Source organism: Rattus norvegicus, chromosome 7 (genome assembly GCF_036323735.1).
Source record: "Rattus norvegicus strain BN/NHsdMcwi chromosome 7, GRCr8, whole genome shotgun sequence".
Lineage (NCBI taxonomy): Eukaryota > Metazoa > Chordata > Mammalia > Rodentia > Muridae > Rattus > Rattus norvegicus.
In genome coordinates, this window is record NC_086025.1 from 92,796,180 (window position 1) to 92,808,952 (window position 12,773).

Genomic DNA, 12,773 nt, shown 5'->3' on the forward strand with positions numbered 1-12,773 from the left:
GGAGGGCTTCTAAAGTGTTCAGTTCCCAGGCCTTGAAGACTCAATTCAGAAGGTCTTGGGTAGGCCTGGGAATCAATCAGCACTTGAAAATGAAATTAATTTGTGACCATTGCCCTATGGCCTTTTCTAGAGAATATTTCCTATGATTCCAATTAAGTCATGGGAGGGTTGAGTGTTAGCTTGCCAGAGGACAAGGGAATGAACTAAGTGACCTATGAAAGCTTCTTGCTCCCTTAGATGGCAACTCCACTCACTGGCTTTCTCCATGATATGTAAACCCATGCAGAATAGAGCTGGCTAGTGAAGAAAACATAACTCGAGGTTGTTTGTGTTTTCTTCTCTCTCTCGGAAACAAAACTACAAAAAAAAAAAAAATACTGACTTTTTTTTTTGTACAGGATTTTTACACCGTGCTCTTATGAGATAAATTAATTAATTTTCTCTTAAGAGAGTCTGCAATGGTCAGCATCATAATGAAACTGAGAAGAGGAACAGTGGGCCAGGAGACTCCACCAGCAGGTGAGTTGTCCAGAAAGGACAACAAGAGAGGAGGAGCACCAAGGATTATATATGGACTCTACCCTGGCTTTCCAAATGCCTGGAGAAATCGATGTCATTTAACAGGGGCAGAGCAACACCACAAAACAATCTTGATTACAGGCTGAGTGGTTTCAGATCTCCCATAAACTATTCACTGAACTCATGGGGTTCCTGTCTGCTAAGAGCATTGAGGAAGCAGGAAAACAAGCCAGAGGGTAAGCTGCAGTGTCAGAAAGTCAGATCCACGTCTGCTCAATCTCAAGCTTTTGTCTTTCCAGCACCTTTCACGAGCTACTAGTCTCTTTCAGTCTCTTTTTGCTTTCCTGTGTCAATTTCCTATGTGAAGCAAGCAGCTCCCACACAGTCCAGTAAAGTGACTGTTGCTAGAGATGCTGACTTGGTTAGTCAGACAGCCCAGGGCCTGCCCGACTGGGATTAACAGCAAGCATCACCACAAGTAGCCAAGATAATTTACTCTTAAAGGACCAGTGTTTTCAGTGGGTTGGCCTGATGTTGCTTGTATTCTGATGGTAATTTGGTTCCCCCAAACAAGTGACCCTGCCCTCAATTAATTGTGATTGGTAAATAAAGATGCCAACAGCCAATAGCTAGGTGGAAGAGACACAGTCGAGATTTAGAAGGTGGCAGGGGTGGGGGGATAAGGGGATAAGGAGGGTGGGTAGGGTAGGGGGGCAAGGGGGAGGGTATAAGGGGTCATGGGTTAAGGGTCAAGAGAGCATGGCCCTGAGGGCTGTCCAACTGGAGTTAAGAGCAGTCCAGATGGAACATAGTAATAACTCAGGGCTATCAATAGAAAATAGATCTAACAGCATGGAGGGTGCGTCCTTCATCTGGGAACTCAGTGGTGGGGTAGAAACCTCAGGCGGTGGTTTAATATTTCCTACAAGTGTTGTATACATAGCTGACATAACTGGACAAGGCTGCATTGCTACCCCTCTGAAGTGTTCTCTAGCATGTTCCCTTACGTTGTTTACCCTATGGCAGATCCTTCTCCAAGGCTCTTCAGAGGCTCTGGCTTCGATCCCCAGGGATGTCGATGTCTTAAGTTCCTTTCCTTCGGAGTACAAATCTTAGCACACACCCCCATTTTTCACATGCCTAGTGTACAACTCCGTGTACAAGCGCATTTGCTTATATATGTGGTCAGCATTAACTAACATGGAGGTCCCAGGTAGATGCTGGGAGTCTCCCTTGACCCCTCTTCCATCTCATTCACTGAGAATGGGCCTGTCAATCAAACTGAGAGCTTGCACGTATGGCTGGTCTTACTGACCAACTTGCTCTGGGATCCCAATTCATGTCTGGAAGTTGTTCATACAAGTGGGCTGCCATGCACTTGGCACGTAAGTGTGTTCAAGGGATTCAAATTCTATTCCTCAATTTACTCAGTGCACTGGAATAGTTTTATGTCAACTTGACACAAGCGAAAGTCATCCGAGAGGGAACCTCAACTAAGAAACTGCCTCCATAAGATAGGACTGTAGGCAGCTCTGTAGGGCATTTTCTTAATTAGTGATTGATGTGGGAGGGCCCAGGCCATTGTTGTGATGCCATCCCTGGCTGGTAGTCCTGGATTTTCTAATCAAGCTGACCAGGCCATGATGAGCAAGGCAGAAAGCAGCACCCCTCCATGTCCTCTACATCTGCTCCGACTTCTAGGCTCCTGCATGGTTTGAGTTTCTGTCCTGACTTCCTTCCATGATGCACAGTGATGTGGATGTGTAAGCTAAATAAGTCCTTTCCTCCCCAAGTTGCTTTTGTCATGAAGTTTCAACACAGCAATAGAATCCCCAAGACATTCAGCAAGTCATTAACCTGGGTCATCCCCCCAGACCCAAATCCCAGTTTTCACAGATCTTCACAAGTGTGAGTCTCATTAATTTCAGTACATCTCATTAGATTAACCTCCACAATCTGGTATACTTGCCCTGTAACTAAATAACTGTTAAATGTTTAATTCTGACATTTTCTATAAAGAACGGTCATTAACAGATAAAATCTGTTGCTTGGGTCAGAGACACAACTAAATCATAATCTTTTCTGAAATATTTTCTTAAACACAAAAAGATCCCAAAGACTAAGGCTATTCATTTACAGTTTTTACCTCTTTGAGTATAAACTCAAATTGTGCAGTGTCCAGCAGCAGCTGGAAGAGGATCTTGGGATTGTACCTAGAGTCTGCCAGAATCTGGTCCTTGATTTGACGAAGGCGCTTGTTGTTTGGGTCACAGGCTAGAAAGAGGAAGAATTTCCCACTGATTAACTGTGAGGACAACACCCATGGAACAAGATGGATTCTTCCGTACCTACCCATGACATGGCTGTCAGTCCCTGATTCACAGTTGAATAAAAAAGACAAAGCCAGGAACACTGTTTTGTGGGCATTTCAGGGTCAGCTTTTCTTAACTGCCCCCAGGGGCTGGGCAGGACCTTCTGGCACCATTCCACAGGACACTAGTCTCCTCGTGTCCCATCTGTCTGAAGGTGCTCCTGGTTTAGGTGTCCAATTGTGCCACTCAGATGCAGAAAGACGACCTGAAAGTGTTATCTACAGATCTGTTTTCTAGGACGGTGTGGGGTTTGAACACACTTAGGCCACGGGAAGCGGCACTATCAGGTGGCCTTGTTAGAAGAAGTGTGCCACTGTGTAGGAGGGCTTTGAGGGCTCCTAGTGATCAAGCTCTGAGAAGTACAGAAGAAGAGAGTCTCCTGGTTGTTTGTGTATCAAGATGTAGAACTCTGGGCTCCTCCAGCACCATGTCTACCTGCATGCTGCTATGCTTCCTGCCATGATGACAATGAACTGAACCTCGGAAACTGTGAGCCAACCACAATTAACAGTTGGCTCTTGTGGTACCTGGGAATTTAAGTTTTGGGCAGAGTTCTCACCATTCTGAGAGCTGTCAGAAATGATTCTTTAGCCTAAACTGTTTATATGAACAATGTGGTACATGCTGAACACTGCTTTTGTTCTTAGAGCCTGGCCTCTTGGTACCTGTCAAGAAGCTGGTTGTGTGATTAATCAACAGATTCCCTGGGTAGCTGAGGCTAACAGGTCTGACTGGCTGGCAACATTTCTCACATACTGGGCAAATTTTGCAGGTCCCATGTGACTCCACTGACAGGATCCTTAGAGGCTTGGCCCTGCTGTCCTCTAGATTTGCCTGTATTCCCTTTCCTTTGCTGTAGTCAATCCCAGCTGTGAGAGCTCCGCATGCGCATTCTGAGGGCATTGGAGTGCTCCTAGGGAATCAGCTAGATCTGCCTAACACAACAGGCAAGGAGAAATTCCCACATAAAACACGACACTTGCACACATGTGGCTATCCTGCTCCTTGAAAAGGGCACAGGAGGCCCTTAGCGCTTTCTGTGCACTTTCTAGGTACAGAGAATTTAAGGCAACAAGGCCAAGGTCATAATATTAGATAGTGACTGACCCATGGACAAAACCAATAGATACCCTGGCTTTCAGTTAGCCTATTAACTGTCAAGCAAAAGTGTTTCAAATAAAGCAGGTGAATTAAAAGAGAAGAGACACGGGAGTAGTGGCTCACTCTGCAGCTGCAGTACTTGGGAGGCAAGGGGCTTATATCCTCAAGGCCAACTGTGTAACATAGCTGAGATCCAGGACAGTGGGTGAGATGCTGTCTCAAAAATATTAAGCTAATGAATAGGTAACAAACACTGCTATTTGTCAAGATGTGTTTACAGATCCAATTAAGATACAATTAAAAAAAGACACAGCAAAAATACTTAGAAATGAAAGTTATTTAGACTACAAATAAAAGTTGAAACAAAAACTCGAAGTAAATAGACATTGTCAGAAGTTCCCAGATGAACAGGGCTGGAGCCCTGGAACAGTGCGCACAGATGCACCTCTGCTTGCTCAGCTCTCTCTTTGAGTAGCCCAGGACGCTGGGCAGACACTGCAGGCCCTGGTTGGAGCTCAGGCATCATGGAGCGTCTCTGATGACTCACTATGTGGCAAAGCCTCCAGGAGGCCATTTGCATACTGATTTCTACAGTCCTCCATCAGGAGGCTCCTGACACCTGCAGAAAGGGCTCAGCTGCAAAAGGGCAAAGATCTGGCATTTCATCCGTGCTCCAGGAGTACCTCCCCGAAGGAGTTCCATTTGTGCTCCTTCTTCTTTGCTGAGGAAAAGTCTCTGACATTTCAGGCTGACCCTGAAGTGGCTTTGCAGCTAAGGATGACCTTGGACCTCTGACCCTCCTGCCTCTACCCCTCAGAGTTGATTTCATGTGTGCCCTACACTCAGTTTTAGGTTGTTCTGGGGCTTGAACCCAGAGCTTTCTTTATACATGCTAGGCAAGATTCTACCATCCATGGTATATCCCTCACCCTTTTACTTGTCTTGACTCAGGTTAAACACAAGGCCTGGCTGGCACTCGCTTGCTTTCACCTTTGGATGGGTCCATAGCCCTGGTGATGGGAACACGAGCTCTGTGCTACCACACATATTAATGTTTCACTTTTTGGTGCTTATGAAGGTCTAGTCTTCCTGGGCCTGGACATCTCTCTTTGATCTGGTCCTAATCAATTCAGGCCAAGAGAAGCATAACAACTGATCCTAGAACCAAGGTGATCCCTGGCCACCTTTTGCAGATAGTTAGCTTTGCTTGTCCCGTGTTGCTTGGGTACTGCTTCTCCATCAGGTGCAATGCAATGTGGAATCAGCCTCTGCTGTGGAGGCCTCCAGTGGGCCAAGAGGAGCGACACACACACAGACATGTCATGACTGTAATGGCAGCAAGGCTAAGTAAGCACTTACTTTCCTCATGTGTAACCATATTCGTGTACTATCACAAAGGTATTAACGAGATGTGGCTAAAGATAAAAGCCCAGACCTCTGGCACACTAGAGTTTACCCCTGTGCAGGTCAAGGAGACTACTGGCCTCCAGAACATAGGCCGAGCTGTCAGTCACAATGTAGAGGATGAGCCACAGGGAGACCAAAGCCAGTTGGGAACAGGTTAAAGTGAACATTTGTTATTTATATGAAATTGGTAGGGAAGATTATAAGCTGAGTCAATGGGTAAATTGTTGAAATCAGAAAAGGAGTTTGTGTAGAAGAGAAACTAAGTTTATTAAAAGCAGATCAGGGGCTGGGGATTTAGCTCAGTGGTAGAGCGCTTACCTAGGAAGCGCAGGGCCCTGGGTTCGGTCCCCAGCTCCGAAAAAAAAGAACCAAAAAAAAAAAAAAAAAAAAGCAGATCAGTGGGGTGAGAGTGATGGCTCAGCAGCCCAGGGCAAGTCAGGCTCTTTGAGAGGACTAGTTTGTTTCCTGATACCTTATTAACAGCTCAAAACTGAAACCCTAGCTCCAGGGGATTCAACACATAGCACACACACACATACATACAAACACATGTACATAGATAAAAGCAGAAGTCTTAAAAGCATGTGAACTAGATGATAAAATTTCCACTGTGAGTACAGTATATACAGACCTACACACCAAGAAGCAAAATAATGCAAAAATGTAAACAGCTTATGTATAAAAACGTTTAAGAAGCTGGAGAGAGTTAAGAAGAAATCCTACATACTTTCAAGGACATAAAAAGTGAGGAAGTCCAGCTGTGGGTAGGTCCTGGGAGGTGGAAACTGATGGCAGAAAAAGGCCTGACAATACTGGGCTACAGGAGTTACGAGGCTGTGGCCACTGGGTCACAGAGGGGCCACCACAGAGATCTGGTGGGACAACAGGATTTGCTGAAACAGGAAGTGAGGCAATGCTTGACACAGGGTAGGTCCTCAGGAGAAGTTCACTGGATGAGAGGTGAAACGCAGAGGGCTTGGCCATGTGGTGATGTGCACCTGTAATCCTGGCTCCTGCGCAGATCGCCACAGGTTCAAGGCCAGCCTGATCTACATGGCAGTTCTGGGACTAGGCACGACTTCATGGGAAGACTGTCTCAGAAAACACAATAAAAACAAAACCCAAACAGGAAAGCGGAGGGCTTTACAGGCTTGCTGAGCACACACCACCTCTGAGTATGCTCAGGGTCTCAAGTGTCTTCTACTGTGTTCTCACTGCTTTCAAGTCACAGCTCATGGATCCTGTGGAGGCATTTCACACAACATGCTAAGCTCCTGATCCTGATGATAAACTGTGTGGACAGAGAGTCTCAAAGAGGGTGATGATGCAGAAGAGGTTCAGGCCACCAAATTATCCACTTTAGGAACCTTCCATTCAGCAAGGCACAAATTTTTCTACGTTCGAGTCTGTTCACATCTATGGTCAAGAGTTGCTTCCCTTATTATTAAGTCAAATCTTCCCAAGAGACTGGACGATTCCTGCCTTCTGGCAGAGCCATCTTTGACTTTTCTGTTCAGCCACTCCACCCTACCAGACTCAGGCCTCAACCATTATGAGCTTCATACTCGGCTCTGACTTGCCTTCTTGGGTGTCTTAGTTAGGGTCTTATTGCTGTGAACAGACACCACGACCAATGTAAGTTTTATAAGGGACAGCATTTAATTGGGGTTGGTTTACAGGTTCAGGGGTTCAGTCCATGATCATCAAGGCAGGAACATGGCAGGCACATGGGGGAGGGGGGGCTGAGTTCTCTATCTTCACCAAAGGAAGCTCTGAACTGACTGAGCACCCTAAGGCAGCTAGGAGGAGGGTCTCCAAGCCCATCCCCCACAGTGACACACTTCCTCCAACAAGGCCACACTCTCTAATAGTGCCACTCCCTGGGCCAAGCATATGCAAACCATCACACTGTGCTTTTTGCTAATTTCCTGGCGCTACTCTAACAGGTTAGAACAAACAGATTAAGAGAACACAGAGTTAGGTTTTTACATTTTCGGGTTGCAAATGTGAAGCAAGGTCCACTGTACTAAATTAAGATGTCAGCAGGGGCCCTCACGATGGCTCAGTGAGTAAAAGCGTAAAAGCCTTGGTCTCATAACCTGATGACCTGAGTTCAATTCATAGTTCTCTGATCCTAAATGTGCATGGACGGATGGACTAACACACACACACACACACACACACACACACACACACACACACACACAGAGAGAGAGAGAGAAAGAGAGAGAGAGAGAGAGAGAGAGAGAGAGAGAGAGAGAGAGAGAGAGAGAGAGAGAACATGTACATATGGGCAGAGAAATGCACCAAAGTTTTGAGACAGAGTTTCACTGTGCTATGTAGCTCTTTCTGTCCTGGATCTCACTCTGTAGACCAAGCAGACCTTGCATTCATAGAGATCAGCCTGCCTCTACCACCCTGAGTGCTGAGATTAATGGTGTGTGCCACCACTGCTTGGCTAAATTGTTCTTAAATGTCAGTAGGGTTGGATTCCACAAAGTATTAGCAGGTTAAGAAGGTATTTCCAACCTGTGCTGTGAGGGCCACAGGCATCCCAGGACAGCTATGACTAGGGCCCAACACATTTAAAGATGACAGCATCATATCATAACTAAAAGGGTAGATAGCCCTAAATTAGGGGAAACTCCCTTTCTTGCCCTTTAGCCCTTAAAGGCTGTCTGTGCACTTGGACCCTTTCTACCTTAAAGCCAGCACTGGCTGGTCAGGTCATATGCTTGGTGCTGCTTTTCTGTCTGTAATCTGCCTGCCTCACTCTCTTGACTTAAGGCTCTGTGTGATTACACCGTCTACTAGGATTAGTTTCCTGACTGTACGGTCAGCTGATTAGCAATGTCTTCCTTATGCTTCCACAGCCCTCTAAGGCTCTAGGAATGAGGGCATGGACATCTTGCGAGGAGGGAGGTAGAGGCACTACCCTGCCTACCACAGGCTGCCGTTATTCCTTCTTCTATGTTCACAACTCATCAATCCAGTGTATCAGTGACAAGTTTCTTCAACATGGGAGCCCAAAGTCTTCACTTTTCCCAGCCACCCACTGGTGCCTGACAGATGACATCTGCTCAGGTGGGCTGCTGATCTCTCCAAGTTAACAGGAACATCAGTAGCTGAAGCAGTAAGCTCGCCTCTCGTGCAATAGCCCACCCTCTGCTAAACGCTCTGCACTGTGGCCCAGACCTTACCTCTGCAGAGCTTTATGTGGGGCAGGATAAATGGCCCCCTTGTGTGCATTACCTGAGTCGGCTGTGTGAAGCATCAGCCAGCGGATGGCCACATTGCAGTCTCTCAGGCAGTTCAGCAGTCTGGGGATATTGTCCAGAAGCACCTCCTCCCTCAAGTAGCCCTCTTTCAGAAACTGCTGTACCTGGGCGCGAACTCTTTCGCTGACACTAGCGTATCTGCTTGCCTTTGAAAATTCAACCAACAAGGTGGAATTAGACGGAGGAAGAGATAACTTGAAAATGAATTGCATTCAGTTGAATCCCCCAAGTATAAGCCTTTCCTTCCTTCCTACCTGCCTACCTTCTTCCTTCCTTCTCCCCAATTTGATAATGTCATTTATATATGAGGTAATAACATGGATTATAGTTACAGCTCCAAGGACAACTGGTTTACTGGATTTTTATTTGTTTTGGAGGCGGAGTCTCACTGTATGGCTTGCAATTTGCTATGCACACTAGGCTGGCTGGGCTTTGCCTCTGCCTCCAGAATGCTCAGATTCAAAGTGTGTGCCACCAAGTCTGGTTCCAATAGTCACTGAAAAGGAATAGTGTACGTAGACGTCTGAGGCTCAACTCTGGTTTGGAGTGAGTAGACACTGCTGGCTTTATCCCCTTCTATATTGTTTTCTTTGCCCAAGGCTGAATTGGACTGGGTCGTTTCTCTGATCCCCTTAATTTTTTTTTTCTTTCTGAGAAAGGATCTCACTATAGCTCTGGCTGTCCTGGAACTCACTATGTAGACTGGGCTGGCCTCAAACTTAAGAAATTCACCTGTCTCTGCCTGCTGAGTACTGGGATTAAAGGTGCATATTACTATGCTGGCTTGATCCTTCAACTTTTAACTTGCATAGAAAAGAAGCACAAAAACAGAGGCCAAGTTGCCTGTTCTTCCTCTTGTAGTTGGTAAATGCAGAACAAGGCAGACACACTCAAAAGATCAGACTTTTTGTTCTGCCTTTTAAGTCAGGGTCTTACTGTCCCGCACTGGCTAGCCCTGACCTCACTGTAATTCTGGCTTAGCCTTCTGAGTACGGGGATCACCACACCCAGACAAAGAATGAGACTTCCACAGGAGAATATGAAGCTTAATAAAAAGTACATCTTGGCAGATCAAAATTGTGATTTTCCTTGCCATCTGAATTTAGTACAGTAAGGGTCCAATGTTAAATCTTGCCAATGAGTCAACCAGTCAAGTTGGTTTAATGCTTGGGCAAATTTCTTACCATGTCCCAAATGAGAAAATGCAAACTTGGAAAGGAATTTGAGTAATGAAAGATGAATGGTCTGACATCAGTAAGCACTGATGGCCCTTTCTGTGATGCACCTTGAGGAGACAGGCCAACACCGAAATCATTTTGTGCATTATTGAAGGGATTCGATTTACTTGGACAAAACATGGCAGAGGTTTTAGAGCCAATGTTGTTCTATGTATACTGGAAACAATGACCCAGAAAGCCAGCAGGAGAACGTAGCCATTAAGAAATAGTAAGTACACACTTGAATATTTTATTTATATTCCTGCCTACTCAGCTGTTTCTTTTTCTGCCTGGTGTTCTTACCAAAGAAGAATATAGCCACATTGACTCAGAAACTCAGAGTCTGTGCTCAAATAAACCAACTGCAAGCCAGAAGGGATGACTTAAATTACAGTTTCATCTCAGCATTCATCATACTGCTAAACACATCAAGCCCGCTCTATTCACAGGACATGGGCTTACACAGAGAAAACAAAGTCATCCGTGACCCTGCTGCCCTGACTCTCTCTTAGGGCCCAACTCTCTAGTTTCCTCTACTACCCGTTTGAAGCCTGAACTTGGCTCTGACGTACACATTTATTTTCAAGTTCTGCAGTAAGCATCTAGGAATTTACTGTCCAAATTCTGAGGAAAGTGTACCTACCTTGTGTGCTATAAGCCGGGCTTGACGAGATTACTCATTCTGCTTAGTCCACACCTACCTGCTCTTTGACATTTGGGAGGTCAAGGGTATTGTTCAAAGCAGTTTTTGCAGCTTTGTAAGGTTCCCACGCATCGGCTAGATTAACGGTGATACCCATATAAATGCTGATTACCTGAGAGAGGAGAGAGTCACTCAGTATTTGCCCAGCGTCTGCTGCCACCAAGGAAAGGGGTGGGGAAACCAGGGGTCTCCAAATGAATGCAGGTCAGAACTCTTTGGAGTGGGAGAGACAAGGTAAAGTATCTGAAGTAAACATTTTCTTCCAACTGCTGAGTGTCAGCTTTCCAGACGAAGTTACAGGGAGGAGAAAAGCAGTCACCAGTAAGAGAAAGCACTCTTTTCTTTCCCCCCTTTTTTTTTGGGATGGAGTCTCTCTAGGACACCATCATGCCTGCTCAGTTTTCTCAGTTGTTTTAATGTTCTTAAAATCAATGATGGGGCTGGCAAGATGACTGGGTGAGAAAAGGCATTTTTTATGCAAGCCTGGAGATTTTAATTTGAGCCCTTGAACTCTGGCATTTGTATGTGACTCACTACACACCTACACACACACACACTACACACACACACCACACACACACCCCTCACACATGCATCACACACCACACATACTACACACACTACACACACTGCACACACACCATCCTCCCCCCATACCCCCCCACATTCACACACACACACACACACACACACAGACACCATACATCACACACCACACACATACACACACCACACACATACACACACCACACATACTACACACATCATACACACTGCACACACACCATACACATATACACATACTACACACATATACCCCCCCGCCACACACATACCACATACACTATATACATACACACCACACACACACACCCCCACACACGCATCACACACCACACACACTACACACACTGCACACACTGCACACACACCACATACACACCACACCCCCCCACACATGCATCACACACCACATACACACCACACACACCCCCCTCACACACACATGCATCACACACCACACATACTACACACATCATACACACTGCACACACACCATACACATATACACATACTACACACATATACCCCCCCCCCGCCACACACACACCACATACACTATATACACACACACCACATACACTAGTCATTTTTTAAAGTTTTTAAAGTCATTAAGGACTCTTGAGAGCTTTCAAACAAATCTACCGATACCAACATTAAGTGATGTTTAATTATTTTATGTTCATAGATGCTTTGTCTGTAGTTATGTCTGTGTTATCATTTGTGTGCCTGATGCCCACTAAGACCAGAAAAGGGTGTCAAATCTCCTGGAACCGCAATTATGAATGGTGGTGAGCTGCTATGTGGGTGCTGGGAATCAAACTCAGGTCCTTTGTAAGAGCAGCCATGTTCTTAACCACCGAGTCATTGGTCCAGCCCCAGTAAAAAAACTCTAGTTGTTTTGATTTGGCTCCTCCTTTATAATAGGCCACCTGGCTGTGCACGAGTGCCTCAAACATTTAAACACCTCTCCCCCTCCCCCATCTTTTGTTTTTTTTCAAGACAGGGTTTGACTGTGTAGCTCTGGCTGTCCTGGAATTTATTCTGTAGTCCAGGCTGGCCTCCAACTTAGATATCAGCTTGCCTCTGCCTCCTGAGTGCTGGGATTAAAGGCATTTGTTATCACTGCCTGTTAAACTTTTAGTAGCTCTTCCAAACATAAATAAAAGAAAAATTAAAAAGACAAAAAAAAGAGCTTTGTTCATTTCTGTTTGAAGATTTTTAATTAAAAATTTCCACATGATATACTTTATGTGTCTCTCTTCCTCAACTCCTCCCAGATGTGCCCCATCTCTGTGCCATCCACTTTGCTCTTACAGTCACTATGTTGTCAAGAATGAACATGAGGTCCTGATTCCCCTGCCTCTGCTGCCTAAGCTTGGGTTCCAGTTCTGTCTAATATACTTGGCCCCAGGAAAGCTAGTTACGTGACACATTTACAGAAAGGGAGGAATACTTGCCCAGTTATCTGGAAAGTACTTATCCACGATCTCTCTCATTTTTGCTTGGTGGGTGTGAAGAATGGAAGGCTCAAAGTAGAGAATCACGTACAGCATGGCGGCTTGATTCGCCAGGGCAGTGCTGCGGTGCTCTGGCAAAGGGTAGGCCGAGACCT

General features: G+C 45.6%; 1 protein-coding gene across 1 annotated transcript in view; it reads right to left on the bottom strand.

Moving 5' to 3' along the window:
- Positions 1 to 12,773, bottom strand: part of Washc5 (WASH complex subunit 5) — a 51,908-nt gene that overhangs the window by 22,555 nt on the left and 16,580 nt on the right. Inside the window, exons 7-10 of the mRNA NM_001398866.1 lie at positions 12,619 to 12,771; positions 10,596 to 10,709; positions 8,652 to 8,823; positions 2,666 to 2,793 (exon numbers count right to left, since the gene is read on the bottom strand). Coding sequence (NP_001385795.1) covers positions 2,666 to 2,793; positions 8,652 to 8,823; positions 10,596 to 10,709; positions 12,619 to 12,771 — 567 coding nt within the window. The remainder of the gene's footprint in view (positions 1 to 2,665; positions 2,794 to 8,651; positions 8,824 to 10,595; positions 10,710 to 12,618; positions 12,772 to 12,773) is intronic.